The 24054-nt window shown below is 36.2% G+C and overlaps 1 protein-coding gene across 2 annotated transcripts in view; it reads left to right on the top strand.

Annotated features, from left to right (window-relative positions):
* VPS13A (vacuolar protein sorting 13 homolog A) overlaps nucleotides 1–24054 on the top strand; it is a 109446-nt gene that overhangs the window by 34847 nt on the left and 50545 nt on the right. For both annotated transcript variants that reach the window (XM_075740885.1, XM_075740887.1), the window contains exons 23-40: nucleotides 166–304; nucleotides 4656–4740; nucleotides 6416–6588; nucleotides 8127–8283; nucleotides 8664–8743; nucleotides 8987–9046; nucleotides 9125–9281; nucleotides 12678–12794; nucleotides 12875–12978; nucleotides 13423–13590; nucleotides 14229–14536; nucleotides 15244–15391; nucleotides 16195–16345; nucleotides 17169–17293; nucleotides 18170–18339; nucleotides 18951–19171; nucleotides 20379–20611; nucleotides 23497–23589. In XM_075740885.1, coding sequence (XP_075597000.1) covers nucleotides 166–304; nucleotides 4656–4740; nucleotides 6416–6588; nucleotides 8127–8283; nucleotides 8664–8743; nucleotides 8987–9046; nucleotides 9125–9281; nucleotides 12678–12794; nucleotides 12875–12978; nucleotides 13423–13590; nucleotides 14229–14536; nucleotides 15244–15391; nucleotides 16195–16345; nucleotides 17169–17293; nucleotides 18170–18339; nucleotides 18951–19171; nucleotides 20379–20611; nucleotides 23497–23589 — 2689 coding nt within the window. The remainder of the gene's footprint in view (nucleotides 1–165; nucleotides 305–4655; nucleotides 4741–6415; nucleotides 6589–8126; nucleotides 8284–8663; nucleotides 8744–8986; nucleotides 9047–9124; nucleotides 9282–12677; nucleotides 12795–12874; nucleotides 12979–13422; nucleotides 13591–14228; nucleotides 14537–15243; nucleotides 15392–16194; nucleotides 16346–17168; nucleotides 17294–18169; nucleotides 18340–18950; nucleotides 19172–20378; nucleotides 20612–23496; nucleotides 23590–24054) is intronic.

Genomic DNA, 24054 nt, shown 5'->3' with positions numbered 1-24054 from the left:
AATATAAATTACATTAATAACTGGGTATTTGCTGGTTAACTAACTCTTGTATGTGCAACAGAAATTACATACATATATATACATATATGTATTGTGTGTTTTTCAGAAGAAAATTAATGTAAATTTTGAATGAAATAGTTTTAAGATAACTTTGATTGTTTACAGGTTCAAACTGTCTGGTCAGCTGCCTTTACTTTCTATCCAAATATCAGACCAGAAGCTGACAAGTATCTTGGAGCTAATTGATAGCATTCCTAAGCCTGAAAGTGCTCCTGCTACCAGTTCTCCTCCAAAAATAACTGAGGTAAGTTTTTTCAAAAATATTTCATTAATAATTTTCAGAAAAATACCTTCTTGCTATTAGCATTGCAGTTTTGAAAGGAGCACTGGAAAGTGGCGAGCAAGCATTTACTTAGTACCTCTTGAAAAACTTAGCTAATTCTCTAAAGCTACAGACATTTTGCTTGTTATTTAGTTAGTTTATTATGATCTTTAGCCAATAATTATGGAATAGTTGTCCAGAGGTTGAATAAAAAGACCCCAAACTTTTACTACTTTGGGAATTACTTTCTAGTTCATATTAATCTTGATTAACAAACATACTTGCTTTTGTTGAGGATTAGTTTAATTGTACCTTCAAATTTGCACATGTATCAGAGTGCTGCAGGGTTCGGGTTCAGCTATTTTGTTTAGCAAAGAAAAGGTTGAAAGCTTGGCATTTTTAAAGTTGAAGTATTATGTGGATCTTAGACAGGAGTTTAACTTTCAAAACCAAAAATTATCCATTTTCTGTGTCTAATGTTGGCTAAACAGTGCCTGCCTGGCAAAAGTGGCAGCTTCATTTCAGCTGACTTCACTGCTCTTCCCAGCTTTTCTTTATTCAGTTATACAACATAACTGAGTGGGCGGCAGTTCTGCCTCGTATTTCTAAGGTTTAGGAGCATGGAGTGAGTTCTCTCCCTGCTTCCTCACCCCCTTTCCTTAGTGAAAATGGTTCAGGTCAGTGTTTTATGCTTTCTGAATTACTATTCCTGAAAAGTATGTTTTACTTTTTGATATGAAGTGTTTTTAACAAAAATAGAAAATGCAATTTGAATTGCTGATTTTTAACATCACTCTAGTCTCTGTGATCTGGCTATGATTTATATATCTTTAAAGCAGTTCTATCATTTGAACATATGTGAAATCTCAAGGTGAAAGACAAAACTGGGCTATCCATTTTTCTGTCATTTGTAAATACTTCTAATTATCTATTATTTAATCTTTTGTGTACTTGATTCTAAAAGAATAATGGTCATCTTTGTGGCTTGTGGGTTGTTTTTTTTTTTTTAAGATTACTTTATAATTATCTTTCCATCTTTATACAAATTATTCTGCCCTGTTCCTGATGGCTGTTTTTGCAGTTTTGGTGGTGTTTTCTGTAGGTTATGTTAGCAAAAAATATTCAATAACTGTAACCGCACAGAACTAGCCATGCATACCTGTTGAAAGTATATATAGAGTGAAGATGATTGTCCTTCAACATGTATTTCCTGCCATCTCTTCAGTGGTGGTGTTAAAATCCTAGCTAGTTCTGACCTGCTCTTTCACTCTTGATATGGTATCCCCAGCCAAAAGCTGCCCCAGTCTCTGGTTTGTTCCACTAATCACAAACTTTTTTCAAGGGTAAGTGATGGGATTTTAATTTAACACAAATGTGCACATATAAGATGATTATCCTCTACTTTATAACATTGCCTATACTTGAATTTAATTACAGAATTCAACTATTACATTTAAAATATTTAAAGTTACTTTCATGTGCTTAGTGTTACCTGTACATTACCTGTGAAGTACAAGATGAGGTGAGAAAAGACTGTTGAGCCAGTGTAAATGTATTTGCATTATCTTCACAGATTCACAGATTGGTAGGGGTTGGAAGGGACCTCTGGAGGTCATCTAGTCCAACCCCCCTGATAAAGCAGGATCACATACAGCAGGTAGCAAAGAATCGTGTCCAGGCAGGTTTTGAATATCTCCAGAGAAGGAGACTCCACAACCTCTCTGGGCAGCCTCTTCCAGTGCTTGGTCACCCTCAAAGTGAAGAAGTTTTTCCTCATTTTCAGACGGAACTTCCTGTGTTCCAGTTTGTGCCCATTGCCCCTTGTCCTGTCACTGGGCACCACTGAGAAGAGTCTGGCACCTTCCTCTAGACATCCACCCTTTAGATATTTATAAGCATTGATGAGATCCCCTCTCAGTCTTCTCTTCTCCAGACTAAACAGGCCCAGCTCTCTCAGCCTTTCCTCATACAGCAGATGCTCCAGTCCCCTCATCATCTCTGTTGCCCTCTGCTGGACTCTCTCCAGGAGTTCCCTGTCTTTCTGGACCTGGGGAGCCCAGAACTGGGCACAATATTCCAGATGTGGCCTCTCCAGGGCAGAGTAGAGAGGGAGAAGCTATCTTCCCTCGACCTGCTGGCCACACACTTCTTAATGCACTCCAGGATACCATTGGCCTTCTTGGCCACAAGGGCACATTGCTGGCTCATGGGGAGCTCGTTGTCCACCAGGACTCCCTGGTCCTTTCTCTGCAGTGCTGCTTCCCAGCAGGTCAACCCCTAACCTGTACGGGTGCCTGGAGTTATTCCTCCCTAGGTGCAGGACCCTACACTTGCCCTTACTGAATTTCATATGGTTCCTCTCTGCCCAGCTCTCCAGCTTGTCCAGGTCTCGCTGAATGGGAGCACAGCCTTCTGGTGTGTGGGCCACTCCTCCCAGCTTAGCACCATCAGCGATTTGCTGAGGGTACACTCTGTCCCCTCAACCAGGTCATTGATGAATATGTTGTAATAGGACCAGACCAAGCACTGACCCTTGGGGCACACCACTAGATATGCTGCATCCATATTAAAACCTATGATTAAACCTATCTGCTCAAGCTTCCATCTACTGCAGAGCTTGACAGACTAACTGCTGGTATTAAATTCAGTGAATTTGAGTGGATTTGCTGCTTTGGTGGTGGCAGATATACTCGCATGCTTTCATCCTTGTAGCTGAAATTCTTCTGAGCTTTGTTGCCATCACATCAGTTCAGAACTGAAAAGGATGTGAAATCCTTTCTCAGAGCTTTGCATGTGAACTTTGTTCTTTACATTGTGAGTTTTTGGAGGAATTGTTTTGGGGCTGCAAAACCAGAAGACTCTTCAGAACAGATCCTTGTAGGGTTTTGCACCCAGCACCTTTTTCTTGTACTTAAGTACAAGGTGACTGTCCACTTTGGTGTGGAAGACTTTATTTCTCCTGATTTCATACTGTGAAGTCAAGTTTCACAGTTTCTTCTCCTTGTCTTCTTACAGTGCGAAACTGTTACAGATGGCACACTTTCACAGTTACAAGACTCTTGGAGACTTGGTGTATCTATCACTCATAGACGTGGATATATTCTGTAAAGTCAAATTATGTAGGCTGGAAACTGAGAAGAGAGACTGTTGAAATGTGAAGAGTGAGATGAAAAATGGAGCCTTGGAATGTTTCTTTGTTGCCATAATACTTAGATTTCTGTAAGATACTGTGAGTTACTGAATTATTGCATGAAACTGGGCTTTGAAAGTAGCAGTAACAGGGGAAGAAAAAAACCTAACACTACTGTCATTTGTGCAGTCTAGAGCCAAAGGCAATCAAAAAGGGGCACACAGACAATGCACACAACTCTCCTTATTTTAATACTCTTTATAAGGTACATGTATACTAAATATGCACGTGGAACATGCAGATGAGAATTCTTTACAGATTCAAACCACTGAGAATACTTTCTGAGGCTTGATGGGAAATCTGGCCTTGGTGATGTCATGGTTTTGCCCCAGCCAGCAGCTGAGCACCATGCAGCTGCTCGCTTACTCCCTCCCATTGGGATGGGGAGAGAATCAGAAGGGTAAAATTGAGAAAACTCGTGGGTGGAGATAAAGACAGTTTAACAAGTAAAGCAAAAGCCATGTGTGCAAGCAAAGCAAACCAAGGAATTTCTTCACCAAAAGGGTTGTCAGGCATTGGAACAGGCTGCCCAGGAAAGTGGTGGAGTCACCATCCCTGGAGGTATTGAAAAGACGTGTGGATGTGGTGCTTAGGAACATGGTTTAGTGGTGGACTTCGCAGTGCTAGGTTAACGGTTGGACTCGATGATCTTAAGGGTCTTTTCCAACCTAAATGATTCTATGAAGTTTAGAAACAATTCTGTCTGCTTTAATGTTTTCTCTAGTTCTTTCTTCTTTTTCCCCACCTGCCACTAGTATCAAGTGATTTTTATAAAGAACAGTTGATCTTTTACTGCTTTCTGAAGTTGCCATACTGTAGTCCTGTGAGGGACTGGGCTTTGTCTTCCCTGAGTTTTCATATGATGTGCTATTTCTGTCCATCTTTCGATCTGTGAAGTTGGATGTTTGAACCTTATCGCTGTGTTTCCTCATGTATTCTCTTGGTAGCTAGATGACTGTGCAGTACCTGCTGCTTCTACCTGATTTAAGCCTCATTTCTCCCCATCCTTTTAATGTTAGTAATGTAAGTGTTTGACTGTAATGATTTTCACTTAAAATAAGACCAATTTCATGCAGCATATGTGCATGCAATAGCATGACTAATGAATTCAAGCAAAAGATTTTACGGTATCTCTTGTTTCAGGCTGCAATATCCCCTGTGCTCTCAGCACCACATTTATCACAAGGTGTGTTTCCTGTTTTGGATCTTCATTCATTTGCTGAGTCAGGTAATGTGATCTTTTTTAAAGTCTGATTTAATAAACATGGCAAGTCAAGCTTTTGAGTTCATTGAATTAACTTATTTCTCTTGGAGTAAGCAACCATTTGTGGCTTCGTTTCAAGTTCTTGAAGGTTGAGTAGTGTTATATTCTGTACAGGTTATTATAATTCAGTCTGTACAAAATATTTGTGTATTTTCTCATAGCAGTAAAATGTTTGGTGGGATGGGTTTGTTTATTTTTGCCTTTGCATATGTTGTTACAAATCTTTATACAGAACATCTGAAGTAGTATGTATGTAATTTTGTGCTTCAGTATGTACTTAGTCCTCTGATGATGGTTTTAATTATTTTCTTCTGGTGAAGGATTTCTCTCCTCCTTTGCTAGAGTTATTTAAATTACAAAATACTGAAACAATGACTGTTAGAAACTACTGTGTTGTTACAAACAAAGATCATTTCAGCTTCTACAGAATCAAACAGATTGGCTGTGGAGAAACTGGTCATGTTTAATACTGGCTTGCTGTTCACACAGCGCAGTTAGATTGTAACATTCCATCTAGCAGCTACATTTGAAAAATAGTCAAATATATCAATCACCTTTGTCATGCCAAAACACTTAAGTGGAGAAATAGTGAACAATCTTTTTCTCCTCTCTCAAGTTAATGATGTATGTGGTTTGCAAACACTAGCAAAGTTGTCAGCAAAGTTAATGTTTACATCTACTTTATCACTTTAAATTCAGTGTGTACAGTAGTACAGTATTTATAAAAATATGTATTTGTGCATCTTCGTCTATTTTTTGAATGAGTTTCTTTAGGTGTCCAAAGGTAGAAAGTATCTTTCAAATCTGAAAAAATTAGGGTGATGTGAGAGCGAACACTGGCAACAATTAATTTGAAAAGTAATAACTAGAGTTAGAATTATAGAGTGTTTTGGGTGGGAAGGGACCTTAAAGACCATCTAGTTCCAACCCCCCTGCTGCGGGCAGACCGCTCTCCACTAGACCACACTGCCCAAAGCCCCATCCAACCTGGCCTTGAACACTTCCAGGGAGGGGGCATCCAAAGCTTCTCTGGGCAACCTGTTCCAGTATCTCACCACCCTCACAGTGAAGAATTGCTTCCTAATAGCTAATCTAAATCTACTCTCTTTTAGCTTAAACCCATTACCCCTTGTCCTGTCACTACACTCCCTGATAAACAGTCCCTCTCCAGCTTCCTGTAGGCCCCTTCAGGTACTGGAAGGCTGCAGTAAGGTCTCCCTGGAGCCTTCTCTTCTCCAGTAGTGCCACTAATAGTGAAGCAAAAGCTTGTGTACGGTCAGCAGCCATCAGACTAGCAGAAGAGTTATTAAATTATTAGTACACACCAAAGGCAAGATGAGACATGGTTTGTTCTGTCTTTTGTACAGCTGATAGTGAGAGAATGCTGACAAAGGAGTTAACTGACGAGAACTGATTTATTATGATGTGATAGAGGGAGCTGTAGGTGTGAAAAGCTGTGGAGGCAGGAATGGAGATAATTATAGAAACAGTCTTTGGTTGCTAATTATCAGCTAAGTAATCTTCCCATACCTGTACATTTAAGTTTTCATAGATGTAGACATAAAAATTCTAGGTCATATTACTGCAAAATACTGGCTTTCTAAAATATATATATATAATGTTGTGAATTAATCCTTAGAGTCAGAAGAAGAATTTTATGATGCCCTAAGCAGTCCTGTGGAAGACATGCCATTTTTTGAAGCTCCATCTGGTTCCCTCAAGCGAGCTACCAGTACCAGGCGAAAAAAACTACATAAACAAGAGTCTTTGAAAAATATGACAGAATTCCAGCTAACATTTGAAGTAGCTGAGGTAAAGTTACTTTTTTTTTTAATTTCTCTGAAGCGCATGTATTTTTTTCCCTGTTGTGTTTGCGAATTCATGTCTGCAGAAGTATTGGTTCCCTATTTCTTGATGAAACTATTCTGTAGAGTTTTTTTCCAAGTCACAGTTGTGCTTCTGCATCCTTGTCATTACTGAAATGCTTTGATTTATCCACTTTATTTCCCAACTCATTTTATCACCGAATATCTTTTACCTAACCATCACTTGAAAATCACATTATATATTTGTTTTGGGTTAAGATGTAGTTTTTGACATCTTTTTTCCAGATACTGGTGTGGTCAATGGGAAAACTTCATTAATGCTTAATCTTGTAACAAGCACCCTATTTTTCCACTCCAGTTTTTCCCAGACTCTGTTGGCCTCACACCTCTATCTGTAACATATGCACTCTGAGGTGGTTTATGCTTTGTTCTTGCTGTTTCAGACTTAGGGGGGTAAAAAAAAAAAGAAAAAAAAAGAGTATTGTACCCAAATGCAAGACACTGTTTCTATCTGCATCAGTTGGTCTAGTAAAAGAAATGGCCTCTTACCACTATTGTTACCTTTATCATTAGACCTTCATGGCTACAACAATGTTATTGCGACTACTCACTGTGCAACTTAACTGAATTTGTATGATTTATTTGTAAACTTTACAAATTCTGTTTTAGGGTAGGGCTCACAGAATGGCTTCGATACATCATAGCTAGCTTGCAACATATCTTATTATGTACTACACCTTACAGAAAATATAATGACAAATAAAATTGAAATGTCCTGTTTTTTCTGTGATAACAAGACCTTGTTTAAGAGCTACTAGTCTAAAGATAGATGATGTATTTTATTTTATTCTCTGATAGAAGCTGTCTTACAATCTATAAGAAAAATACAATTGAGAATCTATTAAGAATCACCTTCTTTGTGTTTGTTTGCTTTATAGTTTAAAATTACTTGCTGTGTTGGTTTTGATTTTCCCTATTTGCAGAGAGCATTGTGTGGAATGAAAGAGTTCATATCTCTGTTTTGCTTTGGTTGTGAAAGACAGATAACAACAGCACAGCTAGGTATTTATTTAACAACATCTTTGTCATGCGTGGGTGAAAAAGTAAGAAATCCTCTCGCCTGATACTCAGCTTGGGAATCTAACTCTTACCAGAAGCGTTCAAAGAAATTCCAGTGAAAGCAGTAAACTCTTTATGCTGACTGAAAATCTGAATTTTGACTGGGTTCAACATTACTAAATCCTTTACAAAGTGGTTTTAAAAAAATTAGTTAATCTAAGTGTAACTTTAGTATTACATGTGTGTGTGTTTCAAGTTTTTGTTAAAATAGCAGCAAACAGCATTCTAGTAATTTTGTTTCTTGAACTGTTTATTTTTTCCAGGGGATTTGCTGTAGAAAGTGAAATGATCAATACCCCTTAACCAGTAACATGTTTGTAAATATATAATCCTATATAAAAACCAAGAGGATAATCCCTTACCTTTTTTTTTTTCTGTTTTTTTGTTTGTTTGGGGTTTTTTTAGGTCTTAATTAAATTATGCCGTCTTACTGGTAATACCGAGACACCTGTGCTGCAGCTTGATATTGTAGGGTTAGGCACTGAACTTAAATTAAGAACATTTGACATGACTGCAAATGCTTTCCTTCGTGAAGTTTGTCTGCTGTGCCCAGAGTATATGGGTAAGTATTTATAGTCTGATCAAAAAATTATTCACAAATAACACTGTGAATTTGTCTTCAGAAAGCCTGTAGGGCTTTCTTTTGCCAACCAAGGAAGATTTGCTTCCTAAATTAAATGGGGGGGCTGGGAGGGAGGCAGAAGGAAAAGTAATTCAGGAGCTCATTATCTTAGTAATGCTTTGGTAAATACGTTCTAGTGCTGATGATTTTAGTAGAGACATTTACCTATTCTAGGTCCACAGAAGAGGTTTTGTGATTAATTAGTAATGACAGCTAGTAGCCTAGTTTGTAGTCTACAGATGATTCAAAGAGTTGTAGAGAACTTAGCAATATTTTTTCTTTAAAAAAATAATCTTTTTTATTCTTTTGGGTTTCTTAAGATGATAATGACAAGCCAGTTTACATAATTACTACTTTGGATAATATAGAAGATGATCTTCTCACTCTGGAGTACATAAAGGTGAGACAAGACAAACCTTGCTTTTGAATCATAAACATTACAGTATTATTGAGCAGTTGTTGAAGGTTTTTCCTTACTTGCCATTCCTTAAGACATTAAGTGTCATGTGCAAAGTCTGTCTGCTCCCTAAACAGATTAACTTGTACACCTTAAGTTGTAGTGGTTTTTGAAATAAGTTCTCTCTAATCAAATTTGCAAACTTGTCCTGATCTGTTTGTTTTACATGCACTTTTGGTGGAATAGGCTGATATTAATGGACCAGAACTGAAAACTACCTATCAGAATGTTCTACAGAAAATAAAGGTATGATATATTTTTTTAACATAATTTTCTCATTATGGGAAGAGAGGCATATTGGATAAACACAATTTGTTCTTTTAGGTGAACTTTTCATCTCTAGATGTTCATTTGCATACTGAAGCTCTGCTGAATGCTATGAACTATCTGAACAATCTTCTACCCAAACAAGAAACTAAAGTTGCAGAAGAACTGGTCCATGAAAAAATAGAGGAGAAGAAGGATGTTCTTAAGAAACTAAGTAAGTTTCTTTTATGCTTTCCCCCCCTCTCTTCACTTATTTAAACAAGGAAGAAAACAGACATATTTTCTGATTTTGTAAGCCTGTCAATGACTTCAAATGAGAAATTTTGTTTAGGGTATATTTACTTATCAACTTCACAACCTTTTTTAATTTCAGTGGTAATAAGAATGTTAGCCATCAGAGTACTATGGACTAGCAAGGGTAACCTGGGTGTAAGTCTGTAGGTGAGGAATAACTGTATAATTAATGAGGCAAAGTAGATACTGCAGCTGTTGACATTTCCTAAAGTAGAAATACTAAGCATATTTTTTTAAGATATGTGTTCACATTCACTTAATTATGATATACTGCACTGAATGGTAGCTTACTGGCAGTGATTATGTTCCTAATGGTGTTCTCCCATATAATGAGAAAAGTATTTTTGTATTACAGCATTTATGTGGAAAAAGTATTTATAAAAAGTAAGGAAATAAAAAAACTTTATAGATTAGAAAATTTAGCATAAACGTGAAAACTTTTTTGATAAGTGTATTAAATATATCCTAGACACTTTTGTACTTTCCAAATAATAGCATAATTATCTTTGTTTCTCTAACTTCTCAGTGAAATTACTTTGTACACTACCTTTCTTCCCATCATCAAACTATTTTTCTTAGTTTATGTTTGTAACCTGCATATAGGTACTCATTTAGGAATTTATTAATGTGTGGACATTGACTGTAGATATTAGTACAAAAAATATACACTACTGCATTTCATAAACTCCAGGGCAGTTTTGGTTGCTAGTGATCTACTGATGTGCTGAATGGCTAAACTCTACCGGCACCAATTTTGTAGGAATAATTTTTTGGAATCACTGCTTTGAGGTTATGAACTGGCACATGAATTTGGATTTACCTTGAAGTGTAATAAATATGAAATCCTTGCATGGTGGAAGATGGCTTGAGCATTTTCAATCTTTTGTTATAAGACACTGGTAACAGCATTCATCAATATAAATTACTGTGCTTTTAGGGAGACATAAGTAGAATATGAGTTCCTGCAATTTGAGAGAAATCTGGTGAGCCACGTTATGTTTATCAAAGGTAGCTGGTACTCTGTAGGTATCTGGTTTCTCTCTGTGTATAAATTTAGGTTTCCTAGCTTTCCTTGGCCTGCAAAAGCATTAGCACTGCTGCATCCTGAAAGGGATGCAGGCCAGTCAGTTATCCAACAATATTGGTCTGAAGGAATTATTCTTATATAACCTTTATCTCTTCTCTTTCCATGTGCAGTTTTCTGACATGTTGGTCAAGACATACCTTTGCTGTGTATTCAAGGCACTGAGCATATGCAAAAAACAAACACACACGCACACACCCCCACCCCTCCGCCCCCTGCAAAAACCAACAAACTCATAAATTGTCTTTTTTTGGTTGGTGGGTTTGTTTTTTTTTTCCCCCTGAGATTAACTGAGACTTTTAATTGCCTTACAGTTATTTTATTACCTTATATTTGAGGAACATCAATCTCCTGTGAATAACTTGCTTGCTATGTAGTTTTATCATTCTCTGACCAAGAATTTGGCAGGTCTGATTTGTTATAGTGTTGTGCAAGAGGAAACAAACAGATCACCTCCATTTTTTATCTTGTGTCTGGGAGCTACTTTGAAAGGAATGCTTCTATTAAATGCTCAGCATTACGCCATTGATGTTCATTTATGCTCTGAGAAGGACTTCTCTGAGATCTTAGTGATCATTGCTTCCTGTCAAACAATGAGGGTTCAGCTAGTTATTAAAACAAAAAAGAAAACACACACACACAAAAACTATGGTAGACAATGATTCTCAAGGTGATTCTAGTATTGCTGTGCATTACTGATGTCAGTATTTCCCTCCTGTGACTGACCTAGCTAACCTACTGGTACACTGATGAGATCTTTCTGAGGCTGCCTGCATGCACTGATGTTAGTTCTTACAAACATTTCGAGTTAAACTTCAGTACTAGTTTGGTATCTTTAAACTCCAAGGATCACATTAGCAACATTTGGTGAGATTTTTTTGAGAATGTGAATTTGTGCTGCCTTTACAAACATATTTCTGTTTTGGCAAAACAGAAATATGTTTCTAAGTCTAGTTTATACTCATATTCAGTCATTAATTCACAGTGTTGCTGAGGGTTGATGATTTTATCATGGGAGGTTGGTGAACGAGTAGCCTGATTATGTTCTTTTGAATAAGAACTTGAGACAGGAATGGTACCTGTATTAGGAAAAAAACATTCAAGCTCTTGGGTGAACAGCTCTTCTTGGGATTCAAGTATTTGTTTCCTGTATGTACTTAAATGAAATAAATTATGTTAATTTTTAAAGTGTTGTGAAAGGAAAGGTAATTCTTTTGTCTGGAGCCAAACAGGTTATTAAAATGAGAGAAAATAAGGTTTGTAGCTGCTTTTTTGAGGCAGGAGCGGGGGGCGGGTAGAGGAAGATGAAAGACAGTATTGCCTCAGGAATGATGAGAGATCAGTTGGGATGAGATGTGGGAAGACTATTAATATGTCACAAACCCATTGTCTTTCAGCTGATGATTTTTTATTATTCCATCAGATTGCTAAGAAGTTTAGTTCTTCAGCTCGTTCTTTGAAGGTGTTTTGTAGTTCTCCATTGCATAACAGAACTGACAAGTAAAAGGTGAAATAATTGCTCTGTGCAAAAAAAATAAAATCTTCCATTTAACTGTATTTTTTAAATTGTTTTTTTTTCTGTGTAAGATTGTTGTCAATCAGGGTGGTTGTTTGATTTCAGTTATACAGGATCATGCTTGGACATGAGATGAAACACCATTTGCCTACCTATGATAGTCTGTGAACTGAAAGGGTTCTGTTCTGTGGCTTACTGAGAGGTGTGGACAGAAGATTCAGCACTTCTCTAGCTTTGAACCATTTTGCTACGCAGGCAAACACTGAAGGGTTTGGTAACTTACAGAATTCTTGGAGGCAAAGGATTAAAATGAGACAATTTAGACTTTACACAGCTGAAAAGCTTGCATAGGTGATTCTCCTCCCTCCTGTACAACTGTGCAAACTAAACTTCGAGGGTAGTTATTGGTTAATTTACCATGGCTTGTTTTCTGTCAGTGACATGCAATAAAATCGTGACTGAAACTGATGTTTTTATGGAACCATAACTTGATTGTGAGGGTTGAGAAAACCTTAACATACTCACACACAATACTTAAAGGCAATATTTTATCTGAAAAATTAGGCTGTGGAAAAACAGATTGAATATTTATTATTTTTATTTTTGCTGCTTTTAGCTTTGTATATAGATTACCTATAAAAACTTACCACTTAGGACTCAGAGTCCCTGAATACAAGATATTATATGTAATTTTTATTATTTTGTATCTCCCGCAGCATCAAAAAAGTCGAAGTATGAAGACGTTATTGACCTCAATATCTGTGCAGATTTATCCTGTTTACGTATCTTTATTAGAGAGAAAAAACATAGAATAGCTGAAATTCACATTGAAGGTAGGAACAAAACTTTAATCACAAAGGCACAAAACTTTGTAACCGGAATAGTCCCTAAATTTTGTATATCTTTTTCTAAGGTCTGGATAGCCAAGTGATCATGAAGAAGGCAGCAACAGAAGTGACTGCAAAATTAAAGAACATCATTATTGTGGATTCCGATGAGACGGCATTGTATAAAAAGGTATGCATTTGCATGTATCATTGATTTCTGAGTGGAGTATAGATGCTAAATTAAACTTACTTTGCAGACTGTACTCTTTTAACTGTGATTTTTATTTTTTTTTAATAATTTTTAATGTATTTGCTGGGAGCATTATTCTCTATAGACTGATTTTACCCCCACAACTGGTGGTTGTTACGCTGACATTGATTTTTTGCAACTGTGATGCACAGCTGCTCTTCACATGCCTTATTTTGTTGACTTTAATGGAAAGAATTATTCAAGCTGAGATTCCAGCTGAATATTTTCAGCTATTTCAAGGATTTTTTTTCATTTATTGTTGAGAAATTTGAAGTAAAAATGTCTTAGAAGTGTGAGGTACTACATTTTATTTTGGAATTAAGTTTCTCCAGCATAAGTTTTTACAGTAGATACACTTTTTTATTTTTTTTTTTTCTTCCTAAGGCTCTTTACATCACAGGAAAAGAAGTATTCAACTTTAGAATGATATCTTATGTGAATGCTACAGATGGCATTGCATATACAAATATGGATGTTGTTGACAATCGTATTTACCTGACTGTGGGATGTATTCAAGTAGTTTTTGTCAACAAGTTTGTTTCATCTATTTTGGTAAGTTAAATTTTCCAGATACGGTTCCTTAGCATTCGGATAACATTGTCAGAGCTAGAAAGGGATAAAGCGTCCCATATGGGGTGGTGGCCTATTGCATAAGAGCTCTTACATATTATTGTGAAAACTTCACTGGGATTGGTGGTTGGGTAATTGCTTTTTTCCTCCCTATATTTGTTATAGTGGAGGGGGTGGCTAAGCAACAGTATTTGCTATTATTGTTAGACATTTTTTCCTTAAATGGCTTATGACACTTTTAAAGATACACACTGTTCATTGTTTCTAACACTGAAATATAAGTAATAAACAGTGAAAATTAATGCCTTTTCCTTAAATTCTGTGAAGTAAATCTTTTTTTTTTACTCTCCATATGAGTAAATAAAACCTAATTCATACAAGTCATGCTACAAGGTCATTGCTGTTACCATCTGATTTGCAAAATATTCAGTATGGAAATTTATATATATGCATACTTTATCATAATTTGGAGGGAGATTATCCTATTAAAGAATTCAGAAAAAGTGAGTAGCAAAAATTGTGTCTTAAGATGGTTTGCTGTTTGAAAACCTATGATTCTTAGTGGTTTTGAAGTTGTCTATTTCTTAATAAAATTCCCAAGATCTGTATTCTTTTCCTAGGCTTTTATAAATAACTTTCAAGCTGCCAAGGAAGCTCTTACTGAGGCAACTGTTCAAGCAGCAGAGAAAGCAGCTACAGGTGTAAAAGAGCTAGCGGAGCGTAGTTCCCGTTTGGCACTAGATATCAATATTAAAGCGCCTGTTGTGATAGTTCCACAGTCAGCAATGTCTGCGAATGTCCTGGTGGCTGATCTTGGTCTAATCACTGTGAAGAATCAATTCTTTATCGCTAAAACAAAAGCACGGTATAATCTCCCGCCTGTCATTGACTCTATGACCGTGAAATTGAGTGAACTAAAGTTGTACAGGTAATGTAATGTCAAGGTTTTTTTAAAATTCACGTAATACTTCCAGGATACTTAAATTGGAGAGCTTTGAAAAATTGTTATCAAAATAATTATTTAATGGTTGATGGTTGACATATACAGTATTATCTTGAAATATAACAGCAAATTAATAAAGACTTTGTAAAGGCAATTAAAATATATGGTTTAGGAGAAACAGCAATCTACACATCTTTTAATAGAAGTGAATGTCTGTTTAGGAAATATTGTGCAGAATAATAGAATTATGCATCATTCACTGTTTTGGAACAGGTTATACCCATTTGTAAAGGGCTCTTTTGATGGAGTTTTTTAACTATACGTGACAGGAAAGATATCAAGTCAGATAGCTGTACGGGAGCGTTTAAAAATGGCCATTGGTGCAGGGGATTGGGAGGGGGAGAAGGAATGGAAGGAGATTTTCAAACAGTTTAAGAGCACTGAAGAAAGCTGGAGAGCAGGTAAGAGGTCCTAACTTCCAAGGAGTTAGTATGTTGTGTGCCTGATCTGTCTCCTCCTTGCCAAGAAAAGATGTCTAGTTGGTGGAGTAAGGCTTTAGCTAGAGGTACTAGGAGTAGTATGAAAGATGTTTTACAGTACTACTCAGAAAGATGAGGAAAAAGACAGTCTGTGTTTGTTAGAATGTGTAAGTGAAGTATGTCAAACTGGGAGTATTTTGTTTCTGTTTGCAGATCATGCTATGAGCAGGGTTCATTGCAAACTGAAGTACAGTTGCTGCAGCCACTCAATCTGGAAGTTGCTGTTGAACGAAACTTAGCTGCCACATGGTATAATGAAGTTCCTGACATTGAAATATCTGGTCGACTCAAGCCTATGAATGTAAGCCCTCATTTCTGAAAGCGGCTGTTAAAATATGTGTAGAAAATGGATTCATTTTTTCTGTCCGTAAAAGTCCAAGTTCCTTAGGGTATTGTTTGATTTCAAGACATATAGGTAGAGTGGATTTTATTGTTTCATAGGGAAAAAGGAAGTGAATAACTTTTTGTTCTAATCTAAGCTCTGATTTCATCTGTGATACTGCAGGCAGACTTTGTATTACTGTTGCTAGTTAGAAATAGATGTGCTGTTATAGCTGCCTTTACCTGTCAGTATCTTTCAAAGGATTGGAAAAAGTTGGGGTTTATTGGTTTGTTCATTAGCAGCGCAATCACCTGCTGAATTCATATCCAGGACAAGCCTGAGTATGAGTTAGTGCGTGTGCTCATTTAAATTTAACATAAAAAAAATATAAAGGTTACCAGTTGTATGAGGAAAACAAATTTGCCAAATTTTGAAATAGAACTAGTAACTGTTACGGTAAAGTACTTTGTGGCTAAATGTGGATGACAATTTTGGGCAACTAAATCAAACTATATAAGTACAACTTCTAACATTCAGTTTCTAAACTGTACCTCTGTGAAGAAAGTTTGTGGACAAAACCAAAATAATGTGTGAATTCTAGAAGTTACTTTAAAGGGGTTGTGCGGATTTGAGAAAAACGTTTTACTTGGTTCTTTAGTCTCCTAAACAGAGACTCAGATGAGATTAATTTGCTTTATCTGTTTATTTGTAAACTTAGGTTTTAGGTACCAAAAGTTTCATGAACTGAGTTGTTCTGAGTTTAATAACAATCTTTTTTAAAGCTAATTCTGAGTCAGGAGGATATTACCACAATATTGAGGACACTAAATGAAAATATAGGTGGAAGCTCTGGTGCATCAACATCTTTACCAGAACCAAAAGATACGACTAGCCATTGTAGTGATTTGCATAGTACTTCACAGCACTCTGCAGGTAATGTTTTCTAAAATTAAGTGTGGTCTAGCATTTTCAGTCAACTTATATTTCTGTTCGAATTACCTTTATGAAAGGATGCCAGATTCAGTTGTTTTTAACAGTATGCCTCATTGGCTTCAAAAGTCATTGTAGGGAGTTTTGTAGCATGATGTGTTTTAATGTAAGGACTGTCTTGTTCTACTGGCAGTAATGCAGTGAGCACCTAAAAGTCTGTCGGCTGGATTTGGTAACATCCCAAGTTTGGAAAGTTGCAATGTTACTCTTTTGCCTATGTGTGCCGGTTGTGTTGCTGTTCAGTTTTAGATCTGTTTGTCTTGTCATAATGATGGCATCCCTAAAAGTCATTCCTATTCAGTAGGCATCATTGCTTGTAAACTGTTCAGCACACACTAAAAAAAAAAGCCAATGAGATTAAGAAAAAAATCTTTTGTTGAACTCTTCTTTTAAATGTGAAAAATAGCAAAAACGTGGCAAGATGAATAAATGAGCATGAAAGTAAACTTGTGTTCTTTGTAACTTTTTTACACACAGTACTATATAACGTTAAGGGAAGTTGTACTTTTGTGTTTTAGAGATGGTAAAAATTGCATGTAGAATATATAAGCAGAGCATTTTATTTTCTCAAACATTGTGTGATTTTGCCAAAAGTAATTACAGAGAGCATGATAAGCACATCCTAAGTGTGGATGGATTTACACGTTGGAGGAAAAGGGAAGTTGTCTTTATAGTCATTAGTGATGATGTTGGTTTTGGGGTTGTGGGGTGTTTTTGCAGTCAGGTTATTTTCTTTACTATTAAGTGTTTTTCTAATTTCTGAAAGGTGTAACTGTTGTGACATCAGCTGTGGTGGAACTGCATTCACCTATGAAAATAAAAACAACACTAAAACTGGACTTCAGATTTGACTCTCTGACTTTAGTATTGTATAGTCCAAATTCAAAACAGGTAAATATAATTTTGATTACAATGAGAAACAGCTTTAAAGATGCCTAGAGTCCAGGAAATTCTGAACAGGAATAGTTTAATTTATGAGCAGAGAAGGTGATTTCTAGCTATAGTAATAAGCATGATAGAAATGATAAATAGCTATTTTTAATTGTCACATGGCAGATATTGCAGGAAAGAGAATAACCAGTGGTAGCATATAATACATGGCATCTTCTGTGATCTGACTAAAAATTTGCTGAAAACTTATCTTAGTTTAAAATACAGTTTGAGAAGAAAATGCAGAGGGATGCAACCTATTCTTTAGTTACACACACATGTGGATAAGCACATATATAAATAAAATTGTGGAGAGACAGTTTAGGTTTGTGTAACAGTATGAATGCATTTTTATTCTTCTTAGTTTAAATTTACAAAACTCGTCAGCAAATTTCTGACTAAAAGTTTGGTAATTTTTTATTGTAAACTTAGTCTTTTGTTTTAGATTTTGAACAATTTTCCAGTATCTGGCTAAACACTATGTAGCAATAAGAGACAAAACTTAGTTTCTTATTTGGTGTCTTTGTGTATATTATGTATTTTTAAGCAGTAAACAAACCAAAATTGTGTATGAGAATTCTACTTTCTTTTAAACATTGTTTCCACCTCACTCATGTATGCTTGCTTTAGCAAGCTGGTAGAAGGGTAAAGCTTTGGGTTTTTTCAGTTTTCTCTGTATGTTAGTGATTTTTGTTGTCTTTTGAATTACTAGTGAGTTTATTTAATATATTATTATTAGAAATCTTACCAGTTAGAATAAAAATGTATATCACACCTGTGTATTATTTCCATTACCTGTAAGCAGATCTACAGTCATATTTCATTTGATTTAAACAGGTTACAAATTTGGATCAGAGAGATGACCTTTTGAAGCTTGCAGAGTTTAAGTTAGTTTTGATGTCAGCTGCTGTCAAAATGTTATCAGATGGTTCAATGAATGCTTCAGTCAAGCTGGCAAATTGTACATTAGATGATAAAAGACAGTCAATCCAGAAGGCTACACCAAGGTCTGTATTTTAACATAAATTACTGTTTATTGGAGTTTGACAAAGAGATCCAAAAGTTTCCATTTCAGTATTCTGTTAAAACTGCAGTTGTTTTGGTGTAGATTCTTAAAGTACATGTTACTGTAGACTTGTGTCTTACTTGTCTTTTGTTCCACATGGTGTTAATAAGAGATCAATATAAATGCTAGAAACAAACTTTAGATATGAAATGAAACAAGCTTTAAATATGAAATTAATAAATGCATATAGAAACAAATTTCACTTTCAGCTTTGATAAACCACTGGCTAAGTAAGACTAAGATTTCTTTTTCATGAAGAGTAACAAATGTCAGTAAAGTATAATACTTTTGCTATGTAAATGAGAAACTGTGATGGTTTGACATATTAAAATTATGAACACCTTTAGTTGCCAATATGGGAGTCCAGTTAGTTTTGAAGTTTTATAGAATTTATATTAATGTTTTTATTAGTCATGTTTTAAAATTTTTGGTATTACTTTTGACATTCACCGTTGTTATGTATTGCAGATGGAGTGACAATCTTGAGTGTTTTTTGGTATGTGTGGCTGGTTTTTTATTGTCTCATTAAATGTCCCTTTAATGGTCTTTCAGAATGGTGGAAATGAAACATGGATTTGAAAAGAAAGTTATGGTGGATATAAGCTATAAACAGGGGAGAGATGGCACTGTTCTTGATGTGATTGTTCAAGAGATATACCTTTGTGCAAGCATGGAGTTCCTACTTACTGTTGCAGATATATTCCTGAAGGCTAATGCAGAAAGTGCTGCTGCACAGAGAAATCTCAAACAGTCATTACCTTTAAAGGAGCAAGGTATATACTGGAAATATTTAAAAATTTGTATTTAAATATACGTTTAATTTTGGTATTACAATACTACTTTAAAAATTATGACACTGCTTTTATACTATTTCCGGCGTTTGTGTGAATAGAAAAGCTTCTTTTAACCATTGATCTATCTTTCTTTGCATCATGGAAAGTAGTTCGTGTCTATTGATCTTTATTTCTAAATGAACCTTTGTCTTGCCAGACAAAGGAAATACCTAAAAATGTATGTCTACAATAAAATGGGAAGGGACAATTACAGCTAGCACTCTGAAGGTTTGTTTAGCTGTCTTTGCCGTCTCAACAAAGTTTATAAAGATGATTACTACTGTCATAATTTTCATCCTTCCTGAGAAAGGTGGAATTTATTATACTATGCTTAAATACTAATTCAGCGTGCCAGATATTCCTGCCTAGAAATGTTGTCATTTCACTTGTCCACTGATGAGTGTTTCTCCTTACATCAGGAAACAGGCTTTTAGCTTGAGTGCCCAATTTGGTCTTTCTAGTGCAGGACCCTATACCTGACATCAGGAATTAGTCCATTAGAACCTCAGAGTAGGAAATGGGTTATTTATGCTTCCAGGCCTCAGGTAGTTCTCATCAGGTCTGCAAAGAAAGTCTCTTTTCTTTTGTTTTTGTTTTCCTGTGCCCTTAATATCTTAGTTGTGTCCACCTCAGCTAGGCCTACTGTGATTGATTAGTAGATGATCACAATCTAAACAAATCAGAAAGTCTTACATAAAAGTATATTGGTACTGCAAATGATTACATCAAGTACTATTAAATGCGTTATTGTTCTATGGAGAAATGTGTGTTTTGCTGCTCCAGAGAACAGAAAATGTGTCCAGCATTTTCATAAGACCCTATGATGTAGGTAGGTAGTGAAGCTGATATATTTGCTAGTATCAGAAGTAATAACAGTGGTGATACTGTTATCCTTTTCCTTTTGACAAAGAATATTTCTGGAATCTTTTGATGTATCTGAAAGTAATTAGAGCTTTAATGGTTTCGTATTTCCAGTGAAGAGCCTAGAAATAAATCTGTTGCAGGGATCTATGGGTTTTCTGACACCAGTTATGCTAGAACTTAGCACTAAGTCTTTAAGACTTATCTGTAAGTTATGAGAGAGAGATTTCAAAAATGACAATGTTATCTTTGAACAATTAATCTAATTTAGTTTATATTTTTGAAGCACCTGTGCAGGCTGTATCTACAATGGAAATGAACATTGTTGTTAAAAATCCAGAGATTGTGTTTGTGGCCGATTTAACAAGAAGTGATGCTCCTGCGTTGGTGGTTACAACACAGTGCGAGGTCTTCATTAAAAATAGCCCTGAAAGGTATAGCATGACAGCTGCTGTTAAAGAGATACAAATGAGAGCATGCCCATTTCTTCCAGAAAAAAGGAAGGGAAACATTACTACGGTAAGTTTGCAGACATCCAGTTTGTATTTAAAAGGTACTGTAGAACTTATACTACTAGAATGCAAGTTATTTCTGAAGCTTTCATTATTAGAATGTATATTACAGCCATATAAGTAAAATTTTGTGGCTGACATTTTGTTGATTATCTTCTGTTTTGTCTGATATGCCAAAAGCATCGTTTTGATCTGTGGCTTTTGAGGTTTACTTTGTATGACAAGCTAAAATTAAGAACCTAGAGGAGTAAAATAGTAATAATCTCTTATATCCTGTGTAAGCCAAATAAGTAGAATTTTACGAGTGTACACTATTTCAAGTGCAAGGTAGTAGATTTGGAATACTTTCAGTCTGAAACTTTGCATTAAATAGCTATGTAAGTGAATAACAAAAGGGTCACAGAGAGAATGGGAAGTATGTTATTATGAAATAGATTACATAAATTCATAAATTCCTTTGTATTAAGGTCCATAGATCCATTATATTAAAACTGCCTGTTTATGTTTTGGCAACAGAATCAGACTTGTTAGTTACTGTGCAGGTGGGAATGCATTCGTCCAGTTCCAGGGTCCCCAGTACAAGAAAGCCATGAATCTGTTGCAGTGAGTCCAGAGGAGGGCCACAAAGACAATCAGGGACCTGGAGCACCTCTCCTATGAGGACAGGCTGGGAGAGTTGGGATTGTTCAGCCTGGAGAAGAGAAGGCTCCAGGGAGACCTTATAGCAGCCTTCCAGTACCTGAAGGGGCCTACAGGAAAGCTGGTGAGGGACTGTTACCAGGGAGTGTAGTGACAGGACAAGGGGTAATGGCTTTAAGCTGAAGGAGGGTCGATTTAGATTAGATACAAGGAAAAAATTCTTCCCTGTGAGGGTGGTGAGGCACTGCAACAGGTTGCCCAGAGAAGCTGTGGACGCCCCATCCCTGGAAGTGTTCAAGGCCAGGTTGGATGGGGCTTTGGGCAACCTGGTCTAGTGGAGGGTGTCCCTGCCCATGGCAGGGGGGTTGGAACTAGATGGTCTTTAAGGTTCCTTCCAACCCAAACTATTCTATGATTCTGTGGCTCCTGGAGCTTCTTACAGTTTTTCTGCCTCTACAGCAGACTATACCTCAGTTGACTCTGTATTGATACTGCTGTGTCAGAGAAAAAAATCAGTTTGACAGTACATCCAACTATTATCTGTGTCCTCAGACCACAGATGAATTTTGAAGAACAAGTCTCAGCTGTGCATTAATGCCTGCTTATTTTATGGAGCTACATAGGAAAGACGAAAGGTATAAGCGTAAAGGACTAGGACTTCCACTTCATCTCCTTATTTGATACTTTCATAGCAGCTCAGTTTACTGCTTTGGTAGACACAGTTTTTGATTTCATTAATCTGTTAACAATTTTGTCATTGAGAAAGTGACGCACTGATAGCCACAGCATAGTGCAACGTTGGTTGACTTCCATTTCCGTAGCCAGCGAATGTGGCACAAATGTGACTAGCTTTGTAGAAAACAATTAGAAGGCTTCACACCAAGCTTTGCTTCTTACAGGAATGTCTTCTGCCAGAGTATCTTATCTCAGACTGTAGAAACAGAGAAGATGACCTGTATCTGGCAGGATGCTTGTGCTATAAAGAGGGAAAAAACTTCAGAGCACCTTAGTTTTGATGCTTGAAACAGTATGTTTTTTGAAAGATGTTCTCTGCAGGTAGCAACATAATCGCCCCTTTTGAAAACATGTACCAAAGGAAATCTCTGAACCCAGGTTTTCTGTAAACAATACGATTTCAGTCTGGGAAAACAGAGAAATAGAGATTCAGATGACATTCTATTGCCACCTTTAGACAAGAAAGAAAATGTATGATATGAGGTTATATGAAGATTAAAAGATTTCTGAAAGCTGATAATGATGTGAAAATTTTATATTGCCTAAACTTTGGGGACACTAGTGATGGATGTATTCATCCTCTTGATGAATAGATTTCCCCAGATACCCAGCAAACTAGCATCTGCATTTAGAGTAGCACAAGATGAGGTTCTTTCTGTGCATTTCTCACATGTACCTTAGTCTAAAGAAGAACATGTTATTTTTCATTCCTGGATGTAACACAGAAGAAGAAAAAAATAATTGAGCAGCATAAAATAAAATAATAATATGGACAAAAAATTCTACTGGATCAAACTCACTTGGGAAAAGTGTGGTAAAACTGATTCAGGGTATTTCTATGCCCCCAGCATCTGATTCAGGTATGGGCAGAGGTGTCAGGAAGTTTGGTGGTTTGAAGGTACTGGTTTTGAAAGACTTACTTTCTCAGGAAGGGACTGGACAGCAGTTTTTCCTGCCAATGTACTATTGGTACTAACTACCTCTGAGTGCTTTATTAATCACATAGCTCTATGATTTTGCGTATAGCGTACGTTAGATTTGGTTTTGGGAAACTTTGGCAAGTGTGAGTGTGCAAGAACTGATTGTAAAGTAAAACTGGAACTGAGTGATTGTGATTCAAACAGTGATATTTTTATTCAGGAAAACTGTAACTGTTATTACTGTGTTGCCCCTAACTGAAAAGTCTGGTGCTCCTCAAAAGTCACAGGCATGAAGGTGTGGTGTATTTGAAGACATCTGCAGTCTTTACCTAAAAAATGGAGTTACTGAAGTGTAATGCATTTTACTGTGGCTGACATTTGAATCTTTAATGATTGCGAATGGCTGAGTTGATGCTTCTGATATTTTTTTTTTTCTTTACGTTCGAGCATGTTATTAGTATTCAAATTACTCTTAATTTTGAAGAACCAAATAATGGTAAATTTTCCTTTTGGTACTTTTGATGTGTAGTATTTCAAAGTGTATGATTTTTAATTTTTTTTTTCTCTATTTAACTTGTGTTTTTACTCTTTTGTATAGGTATTACAGCCTTGTGACTTCTTCTTTGAAATGAAACAGTCAGGTACTAATCCACAGACAGCTGATCTAACGATTAAATCTCTAACAATAAAAGTAAGTAGACTTTTCTTGTGTTTTTAGTTCTTTACTGTTTCCTGCTCAGAAGGCTTTGAAGTTGCTTATGGAATATGTTTCTTAAAAAAATTAAATCAGGAATGACTGAAGTGGGGAATTGTTTCTGTTCCTCATCAATTCACCTATCTGTTTAGCATGTGAAAACAAACAAAACGGAAAATTAACAATTGTGTTGCAATGCCCTGGGTTTAGAATCTGTGTTTATAAAATGACCTGATGCACAGACGTAAGTTTTGAAGTGTTCACATGGAGCATTGGACGATGTAGTTTAGGAAGCTCCCATCTGGAAGACTGGCAGGCGTTGAAAGTCTGAGTAGGTTGAACTGTAGTTGGTATAAAGGAATAGTTTTCAAATGTAAGAGTCCTGTAGAGAATAGAAGTGTTTTGCTAGTGTAACTTATTCATTATAATTTTGTGTCTGAAAGTAGCTGACTTGTTTCCTGT

This window comes from Balearica regulorum, chromosome Z (genome assembly GCF_011004875.1).
Source record: "Balearica regulorum gibbericeps isolate bBalReg1 chromosome Z, bBalReg1.pri, whole genome shotgun sequence".
Taxonomy (NCBI): domain Eukaryota; kingdom Metazoa; phylum Chordata; class Aves; order Gruiformes; family Gruidae; genus Balearica; species Balearica regulorum.
The sequence above is the reverse complement of the archived record's forward strand: the minus strand, read 5'-3'. Positions and strand labels throughout refer to the sequence as shown.